Raw genomic sequence first — 25,496 nt, forward strand, 5'->3', positions numbered from 1 at the left:
GTCACATAGAGAAAGTGGACAGATCAAAGTCTATATGGATTTTTATCTATTTGAGCATCCAAGCTTCTGTCCAAGACACACACCTGATATATTACTTGTTGTACAAGCTGTCAACAACTCTTTAATTCTGCTGGTATTTTTATTCATTAATAAGAGCCTACAGTAAAAATATCTTTTTTCTCTGAAGGGGCCGGCGATTATGTTCAGATAAATTTACATGCCTAAAGGTGCATTTGTTAATCATTAAAATGTTTTTTTTTTTTATTTCCTAACTTGCAAACCCTTTGGTAGGCTTTTCAAAGCTGAATTTTACAGAAATGTCAATTATTTACAAAAAAAACTACTATTTAAAAATTACTTGTTTTAGGTGCTGCTGTGTAATCATACCAAATAAAACAATCGACTAACATTTTTAGTGGATATTTTTCTGAAGCACGTCCACAGCTTAAAAAAAAGGTATATTTCTGGCTTTTATTGTGAAAAAACCCAGGCCGGAATTGGCTTCGTTATCTTTTCTAACGTAGCGGGGCTCGTCAACTGTCAACACGGATTTGGACAAAAAATCCTGCGCTGCTTTCTCGCACATCTAAGAAAATGTTAGAAACGACGACATTCATATCGATATTGCGGAATAAAACGTTGTATTTTTAGACTCTGGTAAGTTGGACTCCATGTTTGGGAAGACTGTCTTATCGTTAGCCTGTTAGCATGTTGGGCACCGCCAGCTAATGGGGATAACGGTAGCTTTGCTTCGCTTAACGCTGTGTTGAGCACTGATGATCGCGCTGTGACGATGCTAACATTGTCTAGATTTGCTAATGTCAGTGTTCGCGTACAGCCAGGAAATTGATTTCATTCCTAATGTTCGTATTTTCCCACCAAATGCACCGCAAGGCAATGTAGCTTAAATGTTTTTGTCATTGCCCTCAGTCAGCAAGAGGAACTAACGACCAGCCAAGCCAAGGTGTCTGACAGCTTAAACAAGGCAGCTGCTTTATTCAGAAGACAGCGACATTAACCGATGACAGAAGCAGTAATGTCTTTATTTGTTAAAGGCTGTCTGGTGGTAGAAAAACACCTGATTCTTATGTCCACAGACCTTCTTATGTCAACTCAAGGGCAAAGATTAGTGACAGCTGGAGCCAGGCTTATGTTATGTCATTACTGTGATATGAGCATCTATAACAATGACTCCCTCATTCTGATACAGAGCTGTATTGAGTCCTCGATGCCACTGTCAGTATTTCTTTTGAAGAAACCAAAAACGAAATATGCATTTCTCTTAGCAGCTAAGATGATTCATAAATCTAGAGTAATAGATCATGACGAAACTTACAACATACAGGCTACTGGTTAAATGAATTATTAAACTCCAATTACATCTAGGGGTGGGGAAGATATTGACGATCAGCTTCCTCATTTATCATAGTAAAGCTGTGGGATTTGTTTAATGTTATGAATGCTGATAATCAAATGAGTTGCCCACATTATCCTGCAATGAGTCATTGCAAAAATGGCAAACATTTACTTGTTCCACCTATTTAGATGTGAGGATTCACTGATTTTGTTATACATTATTCACGCATTTAATCAAAGTTTACACCAATGGTTCTAAACTAGGGGTCCTGGGCCCACAAGGGTCATTAGGGGGGTTCCAGGGGTCCCCAGAAAAATAGGAACTGTATTTTCACTATGTAATTTACTATAGAAATGATCCCAATCTGAGTAAGAGTCACTGTTCTGATCATGAGTTTCACTTCCTCCACAGTTAGAAAATTTGACGGTTTTGTATGCATTTGAAGCAACGACTTGAGCTCTAGTAAAATCTGGAGAACATTTTCTGTGAATTTTATAGATCAAACAATCTATTGATGAAATGAATAAATAAAGCAAACTCTAAGATAACCACTAGTTGTATCCTTAAGTTGAATATGCTTTGATTGGATTGTTAGTCGTTCAAAACAAGCTATTTGTAGATGTTACAATGGGCTCTAGGAACTTATGATGGCCTTTTTTGTTGCAAATTTTGTGGCATTTTATCACTATTTTGATAAATCAATTAATTTAAAATATTCTGTCAATTATACATTAAAATATTTATTGCAAATTACTGTTTAAAAATGTCAGTTGCACCTTACAATTCAATGTAATGAACATTAACTAGAGTCAGTGGAGTGATTTTGTTGCCCTGTAGCTGAACATCTCAGCTTTCTACAGCAAAATATAGAAATAAAAGTTCTGTTATTATTGCAGACTTCTCATGTTTCACCTTAAGGTACCCACCGAGGGTTTGTTGAGCCTAGAGGCTCAGTAACACTCTGCTTCACACTCCTTCACTTTGTCATTTCACAAATTCAAGGAAGCTGCCAACTACAACCATGGCCAAGTTCTACACAGTTGTCTTGTATTTTCCACTGAGTGTTGTTGTCGAGTGAGAGACTTGCACTTTGATTATATCTATCAGGATTTGTTCTCCTGGCCCTTTGGACACATTTTTCCTTATAATATTGTATTTTTTTCAGATTGTATTTACAGAAAATTTGGAAGGAGGGATGCCGGTGGAGAGTGGAAGCAGTGCTGCTGCCCGCCAGGCCAAGCAGAAGAGGAAGTCCCACAGCCTGTCCATCCGCAGGACCAACAGCACCGAGCAGGAGCGTTCTGGTCTGCAGAGAGACATGCTGGAGGGACAGGTGATGACTCACTCATTTACACAGTAAAAGCAAACAAATCGCACAAAAAAAAGGTGCTGACTCATAGTCAAAATGTCTCAGTAACAACCACTAGAATCCCCGTCATGAATTTGTGGCTACTCCTCCAGTGTCAAACTATACTCCTGTCTGTCATCATTAGCTCACTGTCCGGCTGTTGCTGTCAGCACCTGTAAGCAATCTTGTTGTAAGCCTAATCCAATTAGGTTTTTATGCATCCATTTAGATGGCACATAATGGTTTATATTGTTGCTGGCTTAAGCATGCCACAATTGCAGCAATATTGCTGTGTGTTTTTTTTAACTCAGAGGCTCAAACAGATGGATTCAGAGCAGGCTTTGCACTTCAGGTGGATCATTTTGATCTGTGGTGCTCATTTTTTGGTTGCTAGGTAAAAGAGCCCTGCTGGGTTTCAATCTGTGCTGTTCATGAGGAACTGAATTACTCTTGGGGTTGCCGGGCAGACACAGTGACCTAGAATTAATTATCTGAATAGACAGTACGTCAAAAAAAGGAGTGAGAGCCACTGAATCAAGGATTGACTACATTCCATTTAAATTTAAACTTATGGAATGGGCAAAGTATCTGTGTTAAAGCTTGGAAAAAATATTTACTTTGGAAATTGTACAACCTGAACAGAACTGAGGTCATCATCAGTGTTAGTGTCCCCCTGAGCACCAGAAGACACCATAACCAGCTTTCACAGGCTGTCTTTTACTACTTGAGTAAACTGGAGTAATCTGAGCTTCATGTGTGAAATTAGTGGCATGGTCCTTTATTGTGATATAAGAAAAACCAAAGAGGGGTTGCATGCTTTGCTGTGTCATGCTGACTGGAGAACAAATGGTAGCCTGAAGAAATCACGCTTTGAATAGTTAACAATTTTTTACACCATAATCTTGAAAAAAGGTTGTTTCTCTTCTTCTAATGGCTAAAATCACAAATCAATTAAACCTGAATTTGCACAAGGGATAGGAGGACTGTCGCTTGAGTTCACAAAATCTTCAAGTTTAAAGAAAGCTAAGTTACTGCCTGCAGAGTTAAAACCTAGACAATATTAATAGTTTCACTATTAACACTATCATTGAGTATTAAGCATTTTAAAACAAGGTGAATTAGAGATTTTCCATTAATTTGGGGTCTGCTTCAACTAATTTTATATAAATTAGCAGAGTAAAAAGTATGATTGTGGATGAAATGGTTAGCTTAGTATACTATGAATTACAAAAATTAAATTTGATGGTGAGAGGAGGTTACTCTTATTATAGTTTATTGAGAAAATGTAAATACACGTGACATCCTAAATGAAAGAGGGTTTATTATAGCTTCCTTGCCAGTTAAAGACACTCTGAATGGAAGCTGAACTTGTGACGTACAGTTGAACATAAATAATCATGCCATCTCTGTAGACATAGAATTTTTCTGGATTTTGGCCAGTTAGAAGGAGCTGTTTCTAACCGAACATGGTGCAAACAGTGTAATCCCTTCCTCATGACTTATTGTTTTTTCACTCTGGTCCCTTTTGGTCTCAGTCCTCTGATAATCTGGAGTCGCTCATGAGAATGGAGGTAAGTTTCAGGTGTCTAGCCCTCCGTGTTTCAGACAGTAGTGTAACTCCCCAAATAGCTTTTTGAGCTAGCTTTAGTTGTGTGGGTTTGGCGTAGTTTAGGTTTGATTAGAGCTCAGAGACGGTGTTGTGTGCTGGTCCTGAAAGCGATTTCTCTATTTCAAATGATTTCCCTCACAGTTGTGATATTCTAGTATTCCAGCTGTAGCGGTAATTAGGGTTCAATCACACACCCGCAGTAAGGTTATGTTTTGCTTAAGGGAACTAAAGTAGACTTGACTGGATTTTGTATTTCGTGCAAATAAGGGCTTGTAACCCAAGATCCCTTGAATACATCTGCTATGGTTTTTTGACTACCCCACTAGGGAATGAGTCCCACATACTTTTTAATTCAATGCATCTAACTCCCAATATCTGTTTAAGAGTACTGGATGAAAAGAAGCACAAATTAACATTTTCTTTTGACTAACTTCCCGACTTTCATTTCAAATTTGCACTACATTTGGATGAAATTTTGACTTTTGTTGCTTGAACCAAAGTTCTCTGAAATAGCTACTGAGACTTCCAGTTGAGTTCTTTATGTTTAATTTTGGTCTGATGTAAACACAAATGTTTGAGATTATTTTTGTTCAAAGTAAGTTTTTGAAAGGCTGAAGGAGGCCTGGGCTCTTTGACCTGATCATGTTTCCCAGTCTTTACTTTGTGCAGTGTAAAATGTCCTCACTGATCAGAATAATAAATAAAAGAAAAATGGGATGGAATTTTCCATAAATAAACACAAGAAGAAAAATCTAAATATGAGCATTTGCCGTGAGTGTATGTGAAGATTTTCTAGCATCTAGGACTTCTATCATACATCTCAATCTTGTGTGCCATAAACATGTTTTTTAACATTATGCATGTAGTTGATTAGGAATTGAAATTTGAATTTTCAGGCATCTCAGTTGAGATATTTGGACCAGTCTTTATCACTCTCACATGCTTAAATAATCTTGAAGGACTCAATCAAACACTCCAAATAAGCTGTTCCACATATGAGTTTGATTTCTTCATATGATGTGTTCTTTAGCTGCTGACAGCGTATGTAAGGCTTTATGTTACGTGCGTATGGACATGTTTCTCCATGCTGCAGCCTCTTCCTCTCCTCTGGTCTTTTTTCTGTGAGCACTGTGGCACAAACCTTTTCTGCTGCCAACATCAGCCTGTGAATGCTAACAGCACACTTGACTGATTTCTTTGGAAAATATAGCTGCAAGCAGCAATTCAGCCCAAGCAGGGGTGCATTATGCAGAATACACTGCACTCAGGTACAAAGACGCACTGAGCAGTATGAACATGATTGGACAACACTTGGAGATGTGGCCCACTTCCTGTTTGTATCTGTGCTGCAGACTCTGTCACAGCAAGACTGTCTGTAATGAATTATGTTATTAACTATTTACTGACTACAGGAATAGCATACTCAGATGTACTGCACTGTGACTCACTACAAAGCTGATCATTTATTGATTTTTGAAAAGAAATGGGGTGTTCTCTGTGTATTTTTAGTGGGTTTAAATGGATGCAAAGTGCATTTAATAAATAAAATTACAGAAGTCTAAATGAGAAGGAATTATAAAACACACTGATTACTGTAAGTGTTTACAAATACTGAAGGAGATTCACCATGTATTGTGTTTTTTAAGTTAATTTGAGGCATGAATCAGCAACTTCTTGCTATTTTCTTCTCATTTTTGTCTTCACCCTTTGTTAAATAAAAATATTATGACCAGGAGGATTTACTATACTGTAAACCGACTTTCTTGCTGCATGCACTTCAATGCAGGTGAACACAAAATCAGTGTTTTAAAAGTTTATGCATTTTTGGGTGACAAAACAATTTCAGTCATCACACAGTCAGCTATTTTAAATTATATGTTCTTAATTACAAGTATCTGCTTTTCATTGAACGTGCCCTGCCCAATGTTGAGTTTAAGTCATTGATTCTGAGATCATATGCATATGTGTATGTGGTAGATATCACATCACAGGCTACATGTGGCCTGAATACTTAAATGTGCTTTTATCAACAAAATATCTGGGATCTTGTTCATAATTTGTTTGTTTTTAACTGAAACATTGCACTGTGGTACATTAGAAATTCTCTTACGTGTTTGCTTTCTCAAGCCAACAGACCAAACTTTAAAGCCTCTCTCCAAAAACACATTCAGGCGTTTGTAAGGCGCCAACACATTCCTTGCACTCTCAGTCTTCCCTTTCATGGATACTTTTATTGATTCTTTCCTGTTTGAGCCTGAAACTGGAGTTCATTCTTGTTTCCTTCCTTAAGGTTTTTATTGTGTGATACAAGTCTTTTTTTGTTTTGTTACATTAATATGCTTGTGTAAAGGCTTAGATACACTCCAATACTCTAGTCTTTATATCTAAGTATTTGAACTGAAGCGCCAGCCTCACATACCTCACACATGTCTCCTCAGTGATAAACGGATGTTTCCAGGTTGCTTCATGTCCTCCTTTTGTCTCCCTGTAGGACTCCAAACTGCCTTTGTCTCTGAGGAGCAATCTGCTGGACCTTTTCAGTCAGATAGAGAGGGAGTTTGAAAACCTCTACATTGAAAACCTGGAATGTAAGTCACAAAGTATATTTGCTTTCATGTGATATATTAAAAGACAGTATACAGTGTCACTGAGTCTCATTTGTTTGTGTGAGGATAAACAGGAACAAACCCTGACTTAGTGCCTTGCTGAAGGGCACTTTGACCGTAAAAAGTTAAAGAAAACCTCAGTTTTTCATCCTTATTTTCTCATCTACTGTAGGGGTCAAACAGCTTCTATTTTTCTAACCTTGAGGCTGCATAGCATGCTCTAATGATGCAAATTCAATCATGCTACCTCTTCATGTGACAACTAATTGAGCATTTGCATTTAGAGATATTTTAAATATGCAACTGAAGAGCAAGAATACATTTTAAAAAGATAATAAAAGATGAGAAAACATGTATGTTAAATGTAACAAACAATTTGACTTTCTCTGAGACAAATTAAGAATTGCATTGCTTAAAGGAACAATACTTATTTTTTACATGGATTCTTCCCACTATCTAAAACAACTGATATAATTGCCATAGTTGCAATAGGCACAGTTTTACATTTGAAATAATCAACGTTGCTATTAATAAAATGGTTAATTTCATACAAGCACAAGAAACTTTGGTGTGAAGCCTTGGTCTAATCTTTAGAGATTTCTGTCTAGAAGAGGCCATCGCAGGACTTTTTTTAAGCAAATTAAATTCAGAATCCTCCATAATGTCTGCCCCTGGAACATTTCACAGTCTTTTTGCTGTGAATCGGTTAACGTGACCTCTTTGACTCTCAGTACGCAGAGAAATCGAAACGCTGAATGATCGTTTGACTGCAGAAGGACAGACTTTCGAAGGGGCAGATTTAGCCAAAGGAGCACTCAAAACAAAAGGTGGGACAGGTTTGTGTGTATTTATGTGTGCAGATAGCATGTAAATAGTGAAATGTTTCCATGAATTGCATTGTAATTATATTATGTAATATTATAGTAACTATTTATATATATCTCTGTTGTTTCTGACAATCCACAGCGAGTCATAGCACCAGTCAGCTGTCACAAAAACTAAAGACTACCTACAAGGCCTCCACAAGCAAGGTAAAAACTGATTTTTTTTTGCCAGTGCAAAGAATGTAGAATAAAAAGTATAAATCATTGTTGTGTACATTATTTGTTGTAGTCCGCTTGCATAGCTGTGTGTATTTAGATTTATTGGTTTTGTCAAAGCATTGTTGAAAATGCAATGGTTTGAAGAAAATGTTGCTGACTTGTATCAGGGAAGGTAGCACACAAATTGTGAAAAGCTTGAACCGGTAAATTGGGTCCATTGTTTTCTAATCTCGTCAGTGCACCATCACATGCCTTTTGAATGTTAAAGAGAAGAACTGCTGTCTTTTTTTCACCTTCTTGCTCGTAGCCGCGTTCAAACTCTTGCCATGCCAGAGTAGGTGGATCCCGCAACTTCAGCGTAACCAGTTGGGAGTTGTGGGGTGGAGACTCATGGGTAACTTGTTGATTTCTCCCCCTTGTGTGCCAATATGCATGAACAGCCCAGCCAGGGGGTCGATTCTCCCTCCCCAAGAGACTTGGTCATTCAAATGTAGGAGTTTGATCTTTTCTATCAGTTTCTGTGTGAGATAAAACACAACATTTATTATCTCACTAACAGGCTTTTTCAGTTGCAAATCCTTGGTTTTCATTTAGCTTCTTGTTGGCAATCACATAATGGTACACTATGGAGACATCTTTCACACGAAGCCGTTCTTACCTCAAAATGCTCTTTATGCCTTATTAAGAAAATACTGAAGGCGGAGGAGCTGCTTTAGATCATTGCGCAGTGGAAGCAGAGTGTGTGGTCAGCTAAAAAAAGTGCTTAGCCACATAAGATTTTGCTCTCATTTTATGGTCATTTTAGGATCAAAAGCAACTTTTACTGTAATTTGAGGACTTTATATCTTTTTAGATGTATCTGTTACTAGATTTATCAGGTGTATTGGCTTTAAATCCCAGACACACCAAGCCATTACCAAATAACTAGTGGCAAATGAAGGCTGCCTGCTGCATCACCTGTCACCTGGGTCTCGGGCACAATGTTGCACCTGAACACACAGCAAAGACTACAATCAACTTATATGTTTATTCTGTTGTTGTTGTTGCTGTTCTGTTCCTATGTGAGAGGAAATGACTCTTCATACTGGCAGGGTTTGTCTGTATTCGTCATTCAAAATCAGAAGACCGTCAGAACAAATTCAAGATGCGAGCTAGCCAGTACTAAAATACTAACACAGCCCTCTACTTTTTGTTACTTATTAGTCAACATATACAGCAGTACCAAACACCTGTTATGCAAATGTCAGCCAAAGCAGCAGTTAGATTCAACTTCCTTCACATGGAAAATTAATGTTAATGTTTCTGTAACTGAGGTTACATACTGATTCTAAAACCTATTAACTGATTTATGGTTGGTAAAACTGATTGTAAAACAAGCAAAATCTCGATGTGGCTACTGCAGACTGCACACTGAAGCTATAAAACTGTAGAGCATTAACCTGCTGGGTGCCTAAGATCAGACGCTCAGCCAGTCACTCAAAGCTTATTTTGCGATGCTTTGCGTTTCCTTAAACCTTCCAGTCACTGTTGCTTCTTTAAAAGTAGTAGCACCTTGCATCAGCGTTACATTTGTTCAAGATTCACCATCATTCTCAGTACATAAAATTACTGTCGATCCACAGCCAGCTTTCATTTTCACACCGTCACACTGTGCTTGCATTATCTGACAAACCTTAACTTAGCGAAGTGATGTTAAGCTGAATACAAATAAAACAAAACAAAACATACACTTGTAACATGCAACATGTATACATATAACATGCAAAATGTACACTTATAACATGCATGTAGTATAGACATTATGCGCTATAAAAATCAATTGCTTGATAGATTTTAAGAGAATCTGCCATGCTGCTTGCTAACAACCGGCAATCACTGGTTCTCATGCTTAGCAACGGTATTTGTATCCTGACTTTAATGTCAGTTATACATGTTTTTGTTTTGTTTTTGACAATAATTTGTTGATTTAATACATTTTAAAATATAAAGAATTTGAAGGGTGTTCTCTGTTTTTTGTGTAGCCATAGACTTATTTTTCACACAAATGATGTTGTTATTTATGCTCTCCTGTTTCCTTTCAGTTGGAACTTATTTAGTGGTCTGTTTCCAAAACGACCTGAGAGTCCAGTTTGTATCATCCCCATCTTTAATGTAAACACTTTGGCCAAACCGTGATACAACTGATAATAATTACTGATCAGTTTCTTGTCTCACCTTAACACTATATTTTTTGCCCCCTCTCTTATCCCCTTCTACATTTTTTCTAGTTTTCTTTTGTTGCAGTTTTTAATTTCTAGTAATCCTGGTATGATGAATGCAGTATACAGTACTGATACTTAATGTGTCTGCATTTGTGCTGATACCAGATCTGGGTTGACTGGTCATCGATGGTGTTTGTTTTAAAGCACTTGGAGCGTCAGATTGGTGATAACACCACCTAGCATGTGCTCATGTGCTCAAACAAGCTTAAAGCAAACACCAATAAAGATTTCTTTGGGGAGAAAAAAAAGACCTCTTGAACCCAGCACTGATATGAATAACGCTGTCGTTTACCAAAGCTTCTTAGCCCTGGCATACTACAAGGACCCTGCTGAGCAGCTCCTCAGTTCTGCTGACCCGCTTCCTCCCTCTATTAGACCAGGGTTCCTACACAGCTCTTAAAGTCCAAAGGATTTAAACTCGATAATTTTCGTGCATTAAAATGCTTGGGAAACAAGCAACAAGTGTGGGGAAATATTGAAACCCTTACATATGTATAAATAGTACACCAGGGTTTCTGCAAAAACATGTAAAATTTATTAATATGGTTTGAAGCACCTTTATTGACATTTGGCATTTAGTCATTTTTAAAAAAGGGGCCCCAGTCATCTCAATTTCTAAGTATGGGAATGTGGGAATGTGGGAACATTTCACGTGAATCACAGACAAATCAGTCTCATTACACACTCAACAAAAAGGTGCAAAAGATGCCATTTTGAGAAGTAAAGTGTGTAGGAACCCTGTTAGTTTCAGCACTATGATTTCCTTCTGTGTTAATGTGAGTTTGATGTCGGTGTCAGATTGTGTCCAGTTTCAAAGCGACCACGTCCAGAGCCGTGTGCCAGCTGGTCAGGGAGTATGTCGGCCACAGAGACGGCATCTGGGACCTAAGCGTTACCAGGACACAACCTGTGGTGCTCGGAACTGCGTCTGCAGGTATGACACTTATTTTCATCCTCAGTTTCTCTTCTTCAAATTTTTCCCCCTTGTTTACTTTTCTTTGGCTGTTTTCCGTCTCTAAAACATCTCATTAGTCGACTCACTAAGCTGTATGTTAAAGGATAATTTAAAAGTTTCTTTCTCAAATTGAATATCAGTGTTTGGTGCCTTTTGACACAGTCATTATTGAAAAAACTCAGGGCTGCTTTGTCCCTTTTAAAGAAATGTATTTGGGAAATTACTTTTCCTATTTTACAGCCATCAATCCATGCTGGAGAAAAAAGTTAATTTCATGCTAGATTTAACTTCAGAAACTCTGTATTCAAACAGCCTGTATACATCAAGTATGAACTGTGTAAAACCACTGTAGAATGTAAAAATGTTGGTAAAAATGTTAAACTCTGACTCTCATGTTTTTTTCCTTTGTGTTCATAACATTTCCTCCACAGACCACACTGCGATGCTGTGGAGCATTGAGACTGGGAAGTGCCTCCTCAAATATATGGGCCATCAAGGATCAGGTAGAGTTAGAAATGTAAAGAACATTTATGGCAACAGATTTAATTAAATTCACTAGTACTGTTCATAGACAGAGCCTTTTATCTGGACTGTTTTTCTTAAAGTGTTATAAAGTTGTACATAATTAAGTACTTCTTCAAAATTCATCCTCTTCTACCTCATCAAATAACGGTCATACATCATCAGAAAACTAAAGGTCGGCGTAAATCACAAGCTTTATATTAACAGTGTGACAATATGAGGTGACATAATACATCTGCGTCTCTGTCTCCACAGTCAACTCCATCAAGTTTCACCCCACTGAACAGATGGCTCTAACAGGTAATGATCCAAAATTAAAACATCCTTTAAATTCTCAGAGGTAGCAGCCACATCAGTTTATTCTGTGTATGTATTCATTGCATCAGCTGCAACACTCCCACAGCTGAAGTAATACAACCAGATTGAAATCTTAGTGTCCCCGATAATGTGCTCAGTTGTCGGTGTACCAACAGAGTTATTCAAAGCTGAGAAAACTCTTGTAGTCTAACCTGGAATAGGCCCAAGATTAAACACGCCTGAAATTGCAATAGTTGTGACCATGTTTCTGCATGCATCCACCTGCTCACACAGCTGTGCTTTAGCTCACCCGTCTTTCCACAAAATGTTTTGCAAGTCTGTGAATCCAGTAATACACCTTTTTGTGCTACTCCCACTAGTACAGTCACTTAAGCCAATTGGCATGAACACAAATACACTTTAAAACACACACACACACACACACACACACACACACACACACACACTTGACCTCAAATTTTAACTTCCCACGGCAAAAACTGCAGCCACTAAAAAAAAAAGGTGAGGACCAAGCCACAGGGCAAGCTATCGAAAATGTGTCAAAATAATCCTCAACATATACAACAACTTTCACAGGCAATTTTTATCCACCCAGAGTGATAAACACGCAGCATATGTTTAACTTTTTACTTCAAGTTTTAACAAAGACCTGTGAACACTGTCACGGCAAAACAACACCAGGCACTTGATAGTATTTCACCCTGCAAACACTCTTTGGCTTGGCTATCTCTACGGGAGAGGGAGCTTTTGGCTAGCAGGCTAAAGGTGAAGGATGAGGGCCTACCTGTTGCCCGTTGCCCGTTGCCTCGCTGTCGCAGCCCGCAGCCGTCGGTCCTCTCTCAGTCAGCTAGCTGTCCTTTATCCAGAGTTGCTTCGCTTCAAAACTTCGTCGAGTTGCTTATTTGTAGACATTAAAACAAGCGGAAAACAACAGAAAATGAAACTTCAAGAAGAAACTCCATCGTCCGTCTTCCTGGCGGCACTCAGAAAACATCTCCTCTCCACCGGCCCCCCACACCTGGTCTGAATCCACCGGCCCCCCACACCTGGTCTGAATCGTCTCTTAATTACTTCCGCCCTCCCCCTTTCAGACTCACTCTCAAATTTAAGGCTTTAAAAAGTCTTAAATTCGTCAACGAAGTCTTAAATTTCGTTCGCAAAGGTGATAATGTTTTTACCTGTCAACTCACAGTGATGTTCGTCTTCAGGCGTCCTGCTGTGCTCTGGATGTTATCAACAGATCTGTGACAGCTGTCCACCCGCCGTCATCCGGGCTCTCTGCTCTGAGGGCCGAGGCGGCGGCTCCGCACGGAGTTATACAAATCAACATCCTTATATCTTAGGGTTCATAAACTGTATCCGAATTCAAGTATATGTAGGTTATAACTGCAGACATCCTCATTGTCCTCTGCTGCAGTGTCCTCTGTGACAACAGACGCTGTGTTCACTCCTGTCAGTGACCATGGTGCACCTTGTCTTTTTCCCCCGATAATGCTTCATTTCGACCATGACTGTGATCAATCCTGCATTCATTTATTTCGATGATGACCCGATGGTGTTTTCATTTACAGGGGATCCGCCCTGTGCTGTGAAAAGTTTTTCAACGCTGGTTGCCATTTTCCTTCCGTAAATATCATATATATCCCCCAAACATGAAAGCTTTTCAGAAAGAGAGACTATTTACTCCACAAAATGTTGTACTTTTAAATTTCAACAGTAGCTTTTTTGAGTTTTTATGGAATTCAAATAAAATCACTATTTTGTATTTCAGAATCAGAATCAGAAATACTTTATTGATCCCCGAGGGGAAATTGCAATTAGTTACAGATGCTCCCTTTCTAAAGTCTTAAAAGAAGGCCTACTTAATATGTAGATATGTAATATGTAGATGAAAAGCTCCACAAACTGTAGTCTCTTACACACTCTCACTTCACAGCCAGAGTGGATTGCTGTATTTTTGTATGCTTTTGTTCTTCATGCTATGTTTGTTACTTTTTATTGAGTCAGCTTTGGTTGAAATAGGAGCTTTTGTGATCAAATGGTGCGATGTGAGGCCATTATGCGACAAATGCACAGCTTTTTATTTATTTAATTTTATAAGAGTAGGCTACAGTCACACACTTTGCAAGGCCATTGTGTAAGAAATATTTGTTACTTTTTACCCACTTACTGAAAAGTATAACATTTTGTACAAGTAGAAGTTTTTTGTATGACCAAAAGGCACCACATTAGGCCACTGAGAAGGGTTTGGACTCTTAATGCAGAAATGAATATCTTTTTCATTTAATGTTATTAGAATACAGACCTCACAAAGCTACATACATCACATATGAATGTGAGTATTGATAACATATTTGGTAAATACTTATTTATAGCGCTAAAAATGTACACCAAATATGTATTATATCCTTAAGACATTTCCCAGTATGGCCTTGAAGTTGGCATTAAATTTAATTCTAGGTGGTATTAAAAAGGTCTTAAAAAGTCTTAAATTTGACTTTGAGAAACCTGGGGGTTACCCTGTTCTAGGTCAGACAGCTAAACAAAGGACAGCGTCCCGTGACAACACAGATAGAGGAGCATCTTTCACCCCGTCTGTTTTGGTCTTTTATACAGTGATATTTTCAGGAAAGTAAAAATAGTATATGTGCCTCCACTCTCTCCTCCTCAGCCTCTGGAGACCAGACAGCTCACATCTGGAGGTACATGGTGCAGCTGCCCACTCCGCAGCCTGTTGCTGATATCAGTGTAAGCAAACCCGTTTGTGTGTGTGTTACTGTTCTCCTCGTTGACTTTCTGTTTGGACCTTTTATTGTTTCTGAAACACAATTCCTTCGTCAGCAGCAGACGCCCTGCGATGATGACGTGGACTTTTCAGATAAAGATGAGGCCGACGGCGAGGTCGAAGGTCCAAACGACTGTCCTTCTGTCCGTGTGCCGACCACGACTCTGCGCAGCCACCAGGGTGTGGTGATTGCTGCTGATTGGCTAGTGGGGGGCAAACAGGTGGTGACGGCCTCCTGGGACCGAGCCGCCAACCTTTATGATGTGGAGACGTCAGAGCTGGTCCACTCACTCACTGGTGAGATGACGGGGATATTACACTGATACTGTTCACCATGTGTGTTTATTGTAAAACTTTGAAAATGTAGTAATATTAATAGTAATAACTGTCAAGAAAACATTCATAACATGTATTTTCAACATCAGTGTACATGTTTCCAAAGCCTGCTATACCTTCTTTTAAAATGTAGGGCACAATTTTCAGAGGATGTGTTTTTGGTATATCAGTTTGATCTGTGACCTCTGACCTCCACTCTTAAAGAGGAGGCCAGAGGTCAAACTGGGACCTCCTTTGACCTTGGCGGGATTTAGGGGTTTGTCTCCTCACAAGTCAGCCTTGAACTCCAGGGTGGCACTGTGGAATATGCCACCCTGCTGCCCCAGAGATTTTCCCTGTGCTTACATTGTGTGTGTGTGTGTGTGTGTGTGTGTGTGTGTGTGTGTGTGTGTGTGTGTGTGTGTGTGTTTGTGTGTGGGGTCAGGCCATGACCAGGAGCTGACCCACTGTTGCACACACCCCACCCAGCGCCTGGTGGTCACCTCATCCAGAGACACCACCTTCAGACTGTGGGACTTCAGAGACCCGTCCATCCACTCTGTCAACGTGTTCCAGGGACACACTGAGTAAGTCTGACACACTCTCTCACACACACACACACACACACACACACACGCGCATGCACACAAAAAACATGTCTTCTTCATTTTGTTAAATGTTTAGCTTTTCATAAAAAAAATTAATTTGGGGTTTTTGGAAGGATAATACACTAGTATGGCTACATAAAGACATTCAATATTTTGTATTTCTACATTTATGATTTATTATTATTACACTTCAGAAAATAGTAATATGCCTCAATCTAAATGTACATGCTGGTTTTATTTGTCCTGCATGGGGGCAATAGAACTGTAAAACCGCTACGCATGAGAAACTTGATGCAATCTCTTTTTACTGAAGTATTACATAAATAAAAAAACACTGCAAACCACAACTGAGTTCTTTAAATAAGTACTCTTGGTATAAAACATCTAAATTATTAAGTTACAGTGCATTTTTAGTCTAAAAAAACTGTTTTGTTGTCCTCTGCAGCACGGTGACATCTGCTGTGTTCACGGTGGGCGACAACGTGGTGTCTGGGAGCGACGATCGAACCGTCAAAGTGTGGGACCTGAAGAACATGAGGTCGCCCATAGCAACCATCCGCACCGACTCTGCTGTCAACAGGTGTGTGAGCTGTAAACAAACTGACTGATGTGTAATAGTGTAGTGATATACGTCCAGTGTCCAGTTTGGGTTTTTTAAATGACAGTGTGGCAGCTTTACTTTAGTTTTTTTTTGTTGTTTTTTTGCAATATTCTGGCTTTAATTGAAATGTTGTGGGACAACACGTTTGTGAACCATATGCAGGTTTGAGATGGTGCTGAAACATTCATAAGTCAATCGACAGAAAGAATAAAAAAAACTGTTGTCAATTATCAATTATGCTGAAGTTATTTATCACGCAAGATGGCAAACATTTGCAGATTTTAGTGTCTCAGATGCGATGATTTACTGCCTCTCTCTGTCCTGTATCAGATATCAGTACATATGCATCTTAAAGTATTATGGTCATAATTCCTTCTGGTGCTACACTTAAATAAAACAGTGCCATGTGTTGCATTTTGAATCTGGCCTCTTTTGTGCTGCATCATTCTGCTGTTTTTGTGTCCAGAATCAGCGTGTCAGTGACCCAGAAAATCATCGCTCTTCCTCACGACAATCGGCAGGTCCGGCTGTTCGACATGTCCGGGGTGCGACTGGCTCGGCTCCCGCGGAGCAACAGACAGGTCAGTCAGCGGAGGAGGACAGGCCTTTGATTGGCCCCTCGAGGCCTCCACACATACACACACACACACACACACTTTTCCATTCATTATGACATTTGCTATTGCGCTAAAATACCTTTTAGAAAAGGTAATTATTCATCTGTGAAAACACTTGAAATTAAATAGTTGACAAAAAGGTGACATGTTTGCTGACAGGGTGCTGTTATTATTTAAGTATTGAACAGCACACACATACAGTTATTTTTTCCATCCAAAATAAACATATTGAGATTTGGAAGTGAAATCTACATCCATAAACCGTTGCGGTCTTGTCTTTTAATGGTTCAGGGTCACCGGCGGATGGTGTGCTGCTCCGCCTGGTGTGAAGACAACGCCTCTTGCAACCTGTTTACATGCGGCTTCGACCGGCAGGCCATCGGCTGGAACATCAACATCCCCGCTCTCCTGCAGGAGAAATGACCTCCTGCTGCTGTCGCTTAACAATAAAACTCCACCCGACGTGCGTCTCTGGAGCATCAAACACTCACATCCTGCAGGCTTAAAAGGTGGCGTTAAAAAGTTTACTTCTATCCTTCCTTTTGTCTGTGAAATCTTGTCACATGTTGTAACCGACACAATTTTAGCAATCACTCGGCGAAAGATAAGACTTTTAACAGCCGTCTTTTGAGTCTACAGAGGGTCAGTATTTGACACTTAAAGCTCCCTGAGGTCTGACCTCCGCAGTCTGAGGAGGGAAGGACAAAAAAATTAAAAGAGGACTTGCGCTCGCTGTCTACTGCATCTGTTATGCTCTTTAACTCACCGCTGCCAATACACACAGAACATATCTGTGTGGGTTTTTTTGCACGGAAGCAATTCCTCACCATCCAAAAGAGGAAAAAAAACTGTGTACCACTGATGGAAAAAAAGCACAGAAACATAACACAGGAGAGTCTTCTTTGTTAAAAATTAAAAAGCACATGCTGACGCGGAAGAGTTAGATAAGTGAGGTGCTTATTTAAGCAAGTCTAATCTGTGCCACTAACAGCAGATGTTTGTTTGGACAAGAACAGAAGTCTGACACTTCCGAGGAAAAAATCCACTAGCTTTCAATCAATTTTAGGTGTTAATCTGCGATAACTTGCCCTTTAGATTTATTTAAATTTACGTATTTCTTTGATAGGTAAATGGTAGTGCAAAATGGCAGCACTTAAAAGAAGCCAAAACTTTATGATTCTCAGAAGTTAAAATCATCTTTTTTTCATCATCCTTTCAGTCTCTCAAACATTTTCTGCCTCTGGAAATAACGTGACAACACAAACCTTTGTCGAAAACGTGTTTGGCTGGTTATCCACTGTGGTTAGCTTTTTGTTAAAAAATGATTTTTTTACTTCTGAGTTTCATTCCAAAATGTTTTTGTTTGGCACCTGAGGTTTGCAGCTCAACATCTGTTAAACACTTTAAAACTGTCTATCATGTGTCAGAGCTCTCTCGGTTGTCACAGCTTAGTTCTGCTCAGCGACAGACACTCTGGAGACTCTGTGCGATAAAGTAATGCACCTTTTTGAAAGTACTTATAGCTTTTTGTTGCTGTTTTAGAAAAAGAAAAAAAACGCCTTTGCAGCTGCTGTATATAGTCAGCACAGTCCGAATGGAAAACAGCTCAGTGCTTGTGAGTTTCAGCTGCTGGCTGGTCGTAATGTTGTCTGCACAGTCAGACACTTTGGCACATAATGGTCCTATTCTGTAGTAATAATCGAGATGGCTGATAAAGGGTAAGAAATTGTCTGGTTTCTCTTCTGTGGCAACCTGATAAAAATGTGAGTAAAAACATTTCCTGTGCTGGCAGCGGTGCTGTGTTTAAAAACGGTTTCTCTCCAGTGTGGTTCACTTGTACTGCTGGCATGTTGTTCGCCCTGAAGACAAGAGTGACATACTACAAATCACGATTCTGGGTGGCTTTCAGATTGAACCTGAACAAGTCTGTTACAAGCAGGAAATCACTGGATGGTAGCAAATAATTTTGAAGAAGAAAAGAAATGATGCCAGCTGGGTTAAAGCTACAAACACATGATTTACTCCAATAGAAAGGCAGCAGTCTCTAATAAAAGAAGCTATATGCAATGTGTTAATTATTATGCCATTTGCACAATTATATTTATCTCTGAAAGACAAAAAATATAAAATCTTAGATTACTTCTGCAAAGATTCTGTAATTGTAACCAAAAACTAGTTTATCTTGACTTCTTGCTCCATGTTTTAAAAACGTTAGCTAACTTTTAAGGAAAAAAAATGTAAACAATCTAAACTCTGTTATCTGCTCACCAATACATAAAAAGGACTATTGCTATAATAATAATTAAAGGTGTACTTCGGAGGGTTTATGTCAGTAACTGTTTGTAAACAACATTTAAACTTAACCCGTCCTAACTACACTGCTTGCACAGACACTGCAAGCTAATATTGTAGGAACGTTACATTTGTTGTAACAAAAAACCAAACTTCAGAAATTGCCAGCATCTACCTGTTAAACAGAAAACAGGCCAGCTCCGCCTCGCTATATATCCCGATCGTCTCCTAATACCTGCTCACTACGGTTACATAAAGTCTCAACCTCATCTGGGTGCTGTTATTGGCTGGGGACTACACGCCCAGAAACACCCCGACCACAGCAAAATAAGAGAATACAGGCACAGTCCTTGCAGATACAGACACTGTCAAACGTTCTAGTGCATCATAAGTGATATAGAGAAAATTGCTTTTGTAAGAGTCTGTATTTTGTGTGTGTTTATGTATGAAAATCCTGCATAGTGCACCTTTAAAGTTTTGCATTATAGCTTCCAGCCACTAATGACAGCACTCCAGTCAGTGAGTGAAGAAGAAATCCTGCGTCATTTTAAATTACTTATATTAATTATAATCATTCAATCTACATTTTAAAGACTGGCAAAAATGCTTGAGTGACTGAAATGTTTAAGCTCTGTATGTTAGCCATCCAGGACCATGATACGCAGAACTAGCATGTGGTAAAATGACTGAAACCTATTCGCTAGTGACAGTGTTTCACTCCACTGTGGGCCTCGGTAGTATGGCTTCTCTCCAGGGTGGATGCTGATGTTTTCTCCCAGCACAGACAAGTGTTATAAACTCTTATACTGGTCACATAGGTCAGCTTCCTCTCCTGAGTGGAGGCTTTGGAGTTGTGGGTGTATTCCTTAATGGCTAAAACTTCTCCTGTGTTGGTCCCAGTAGGCAGGTTTTTTTCTCCTCCTACGTGATCTTCTATGTGATCACTCTGCTCACAGTGTTGACGTCTGGATCTGACTGTGTTTCTGTCTCTGTAAAGCCATGAACCAGCCACTGTGTGTCTAGTAGACAGAAAAAAAAGTCATTGCCCTGTTGACAGTTTATTGTTAGAGGCTGATAAATATACAGACATCCAAGATTTGTGTGCAAGGAGAAAAGGTGACATCAGTGTTTCTGTACATGTGCAAATGAAATCTTTAGTCTCTAAGAGCAACATCTGTTGGTTGTTAGGCAGGGCTGGGTATCGAGAAATAATACCTCTAGTATGCCTATAGTATACTCAGTGTAAAGCTGTTTTTATGTAATGCCGTTTTAATTTTAAAGGGTTGCTCTTTTAGCCCTTTTTTCATCGCAGACACTTTTCCAGGAAAAAAACAAGAGAGCAAAAAAAAAAAGTCTTTTTTAGTTCCTGAGTTTAGTTTCTGGTTCTCTTTAGTTCGCAGAGCTTTTGGGGGCTTCAGGGAGTTTGGTTGATTGGTCATTTAATGCAGTATATAATGAGATTAGTGACACCTTAATCATTACTGTTTCAGATATTACTTCATTAGCATACACTGTCTTAATACTAATGGGATCTTGTAACTGCTACTCAACCCGGCTTGTTAAATAGAAATACAATTCTAGAATGGTGCACTTTAAATGATCGGGAAATTCTCCACCCATAATTTGAGTGACAATTTTGTTTACACTGAAAGTGCTCAGACACTTTTTTTAAGGGCTTGGATAATGATTAAAAGTTTTGTTTTTAAAGCTAAATTTATCTACTAAAATAAACCACTAATTCTTACATCTGTCCACAAACCTTTAAACTTATGGCACAAGATTAATATGAATACAAAAATAAAAAACTGTGTCAATAAACATGTACATTGATTAGTCTACACAGAGGTAACTCAGGGTACTAAATGACCATTGGACCAAACTCCCACCAAGCCTTTTGAAAGTATGAGAAAGTGGTACAGGAAACAGACTTCTCATGTAAGGGCTTTTTTTTAGGATTTAGGGAATAATATAAGTGTTCAGAAGAGGAAGCAAATTAATTGTACATGTTACATGTACAATTAATGTAACTCACTTTATCATAAAGTGAGAGCTGATTTGGAAAAAAAAAGTGATGGATTTAAAACTGGTGTCAGATTTTAAAACTGGAAATGAATGTTCCTCAGATGCCCAGCCCTGTTGTTGTACCAATACTTGACATGATTGTAAAAAAAACAAAAAAAAAAAACCTTTTTATCAAGTTTATCGCAGTGCCCTTTAGTCATTAATGTTGAAACACTGTTGTGGGGATTCTGTCAGTGTCATATTTGTTATGGTACTTAAAAACTAGTGAAATCTTTGAGGAGTGTTGTAATGCATTTGCTGCCACCCGCTTTGCTTTCCCACTGCCACTAAAAAAAAAAGCCAAAGCTGCATATAAGTGACTGGGAGAGGCTAATATGTGTGTGTGTGTGTGTGTGTGTGTGTGAGTGTGTGTGTGTTTGATTTTAATGAGAACAAGGTATGTGTGTCTTTGTGGTGATACAAATCAATGTCTAAAACGTGTGTAATGTGATAACAGGCAGTTCTGACTGCAGTACAACTGTTGTACTCTGTTGTACTCAGGAGTTACAGCATTAACACGATGAACAAGCACAGTTAATATCAAACTGATTGTTTTTGAGTCTAGCTTTAGATTTGTGGAGCGTTTTGCTGGTTTGTAACAAAGGTGTTCATTCACACAAATACATTGACATGACAAACATCTCTGGGTAAAATTAAAAAACACACTTTTTTGTGGTTACCTATAGTTTATGTTTGCATATTTGGTAACACTTTACTGCTGTCTTTTTACAGTGTACTAGCTCTGTGTATTTCTAGCAATAGAAAAGTCTTAGAAATACCATGCTTGTTGAAGTAAATTTGAACTTTGACGTGTTTAAAAAACAGCGTCATTACATTTTAGATCACATAAATGGAGATTTCCAACACAGTGATGACTTGTCAAAAGGCAAATGTAAAGTGTTGACCTCCTCTTGCATTAAAACCATAATATTTGTACAATATAAATTGTAATATATGAAGAAAGTAGCCAGGTTTGGCTGTATAGTGTATTTCAGCTGCAGCAGTTTGATTAGCTTTTATAACTTGATGACATGATCCTGCATTTCATTTGTTTTTATTTTGTGTAAGTTCATTTTTCTGCTTCATGATGGATGAGTTCATCTGTCAAAGGCTTAACAGTCACATAAAACTGAGTTCATTTGGCCATTTATACCAGGGATGGTGGCTCTGATCCAAATTGAAATGTTTTACATCTGGCTATAAAAAAAAATAGTGGAATGCAAATTACTAATTTGTCTGATAAAAATGTCAGCTACAGACTAAAGTATTGCACATTGTTTTTGGGGTTTTTTTTTGTATGTAGAACAGTAGTTATTTATATCAGTTGCCGGTGTAAATGTTGATATTTTTCACTGTAGGAATACCCAAAGTCATTCAGTTTTATTCACTCCAGTTGCAACAAGCAACTATTAAAAGCAATTTTTGCAGAAATGGAGAAGAGACCATTGTTGTGTGTTTTCCTAAAATCAGTTCTGCAGAAGGAGTCATCCCTGGTTTAACTGACAAAAATGTGTTTGTGTGATGGAAATTTAAAAGCTGCGTGTTAGTGCGTGTGTGAATGTTCAACCTCTAGTTTATCTAGTTCTGTTTTATTCTTTGTGGAGATTTTAAACAAGTTTCACTGCACTCAACTGCATTTTTCTACCAACACTGAGCCACTCTGTTGCCACGTTCATAATAATGTTAACAATGTTCAGTCGCACTGTTCACACTCTCAGTCACAATTAAACCAGATCACATCACCACTGAGCATCAGCCATCTCAACTCCACCGTGGTGAAGCCTTGTTAAACTGTGGCTCCTTGGTGTTAACAGTGTTTTGTGTGATCAAAGTGGTTGATGTGGAACAGCACACGCCACAGCTCTGTTCTCAGAGGAAAAAAAACAAAAAAACAGATCGACTTGACAGCAGTTTTGTGGGTTATAGCTGTGTAACAAGGAACAAGCATCTGCTTGTGAAATCAAAATAAACAATTTGTGCTGTTTGAATGTTTTCGAGTTGAGTTTTTTTGGGTTGTTCATTTTTTCTTTGCAAAGGATTCTAATTCAGTCAACTGTATACCTGCACAGCAGCCAGGCAAACTAAGAAACTAGCTGGTGAAGAAAGTGAAACATTTAGCAGCTACAGAGCCGGGACTAAAAGGTGGTTGAGAATTAGAATTACTTTCATCAAGGGTAAACAAACACTTATCCAAATAAACAGCTACTTTTCTCAGCGTCTGCTGCTGCTGCATAGAAATAGATGTTGGCTAAGTTTTAAGTTAAAATATATGAGCTAAAATAAGTCAAAATAACTAAGCCATATATAAATTGTGGTTGCTTAATTTTCAGCTTGTTTTAATGTATTTAAAGGTAATCAACAACATGCTACACACTGGAGAAAGCTAAATGTACATAAGGATGTTTAACCAGAGAAACGGACAAATTGATGTCGTGCATTTTAGTGTTTTGAAATTCCCAGTTGCTTTTTGGTTAGAGTTAGGGGTCAGGGGTTTTCATTTTTCTCCAGTCAAGACATTTGTCACGATTATGTCTGCTCACAAGTATTTAAGGGCTAATTTTAAATTACATTTCTAAACTGTGGACACAGCAAACACACACTAACCTCCACTGACTGTCTAAAACTTGAGTTGCGATCATGTCTTAGTAAGGTAAACTAGCTTGTTTGGCCAACTTTGCTTTCATTTACAGTGATGTTAAATTTTCATTTCGTGCATATCAGGGATGCCAGGCACAACACACACGCACACGCACACGCGCGTGCGCACGCGCGCGCACACACACACACACACACACACACACACACAGAGGTCCTGCGAGTAGCCCATCAATTATTTAAAGTTTTTTTTCTTTCTTTCTTCTTTTGTTACAGTGTAAAGTGTTCCTTGGAGTAGCCGTTCACATTCCTAACAAACAAAAACACATAAACTAACACAAATAAGATCATTTATTCCCAGTGAGAAAAATAGCCATGACCAATATAGTCTACATCCATTCTGCATATCTAATAATAAAAGTTTACATAGCATTTAACAGCAGTGGCTTTCAATAGAAGTACTCCTTCAAACACTAATTACCTCAAATAACTTTTATATAAATTAACACCAAAACACTAACAAGAATAACTTTTTTTAGAAAATAAAAGACTTTGGGACATCTGAAATTAAATTATTCATTTCAACGGAGAAATACAGAGGACAAATAAAAATAAAGATAAATACTCAACAAAACTAATAAACATTTCTCTTGTGGTAAAACCTGAACTCCACATCTTGTAATAAACAAGGTCTCCCTCTAGATGGCGGCGTGCCTTCACTCATCAGCCTCATATACATGCTGGCACCCTGACACGATTCAAGATGGATGTAAGGTGAAAAACTTGTTTGACTAGATGAGACAAACAGTTACATAAAATATACATTACTGTAACAACAGAACACACAATCTCTAAAAGAAAATAAAACAAACACAAATAAATAAGAATAAAATTAAAATTTGACTTTTAGTTACGTAGTAAAAGAAAGCAAAAGCTGTTTTGCTTTGCAGTCATCAGGTATCGTGTATGAATCACATTATGAGGGAGATACATCTGTGCACACAGTAACACTGTGGGGACTTGCCTTCCAATTGGTGACAAATGCTGGTCTAAGGTACACCATTGAATTTAAGGTTAAGACTTGGTTTTTGGTTAAGTTTAGATTGAGGTTAGGTATGTAGCGTCTATGGATAAGGTTAGAGTAAGTCACCACGGCATCGATATAAATCAGTGCAATGTCGTCCTAAGTGGCAAAAACAAGTTTGTGTGTTCATATGTGCACGCAATTCTGGATTATCTGTGAAGACCAAAATGGCTATCAGACCTTGAAAGGACACAATTGGGAATAGAGGATATTTTGTGGTTCCAACTGCATTATCTTTGGATCTAATTCTCAACAAACATGACCCTTGACCCTCCATTCACATTTACTACAACAATTCAGGGGTGTTTTCAGGTGTCTGTTTCCTGTGGTGCGCAGCATCCATGCCATGTACGCAAAAAGAAAAGAGATGGAAAATCTCCTTTGATTTTCACTACGGAGCATGAAGAATTATTCCAAGATCGAAAGCCCCGTCGGTAGTATTGTACTCACATCAGATAATAAGCCCTAATAATTAGCCTTAATTGTGTTACAACTTTGTAGGCGCTCGTCATAAATACG

At 38.5% G+C, this 25,496-nt stretch overlaps 1 protein-coding gene across 4 annotated transcripts; it reads left to right on the forward strand.

Moving 5' to 3' along the window:
* Nucleotides 1–516: 516 nt before the first annotated feature.
* Nucleotides 517–20,487, forward strand: LOC121951082 (WD repeat-containing protein 37). Of its 4 annotated transcripts, none has more exons than XM_042497291.1 (15): nucleotides 517–657; nucleotides 2,523–2,690; nucleotides 6,806–6,902; nucleotides 7,652–7,747; nucleotides 7,887–7,951; nucleotides 8,271–8,357; nucleotides 11,023–11,158; nucleotides 11,611–11,682; nucleotides 11,957–12,001; nucleotides 14,691–14,767; nucleotides 14,861–15,101; nucleotides 15,565–15,706; nucleotides 16,173–16,307; nucleotides 16,795–16,909; nucleotides 17,237–20,487. In XM_042497291.1, exons 2-15 carry the CDS (start codon nucleotides 2,553–2,555, stop codon nucleotides 17,366–17,368), a joined length of 1,578 nt encoding a protein of 525 aa, XP_042353225.1. In that variant the 5' UTR covers nucleotides 517–657; nucleotides 2,523–2,552; the 3' UTR covers nucleotides 17,369–20,487. The 4 variants fall into 4 exon arrangements, with proteins under 4 accessions (XP_042353225.1, XP_042353226.1, XP_042353227.1 ...); XM_042497292.1 differs by having other exon boundaries at nucleotides 14,864–15,101; XM_042497293.1 differs by lacking the exon at nucleotides 8,271–8,357.
* The last annotated feature ends 5,009 nt before the right edge of the window (nucleotides 20,488–25,496 follow it).

The sequence above is a fragment of the Plectropomus leopardus genome, chromosome 12 (assembly GCF_008729295.1).
Source record: "Plectropomus leopardus isolate mb chromosome 12, YSFRI_Pleo_2.0, whole genome shotgun sequence".
In the NCBI taxonomy this organism is placed as follows: Eukaryota; Metazoa; Chordata; class Actinopteri; order Perciformes; family Serranidae; genus Plectropomus; species Plectropomus leopardus.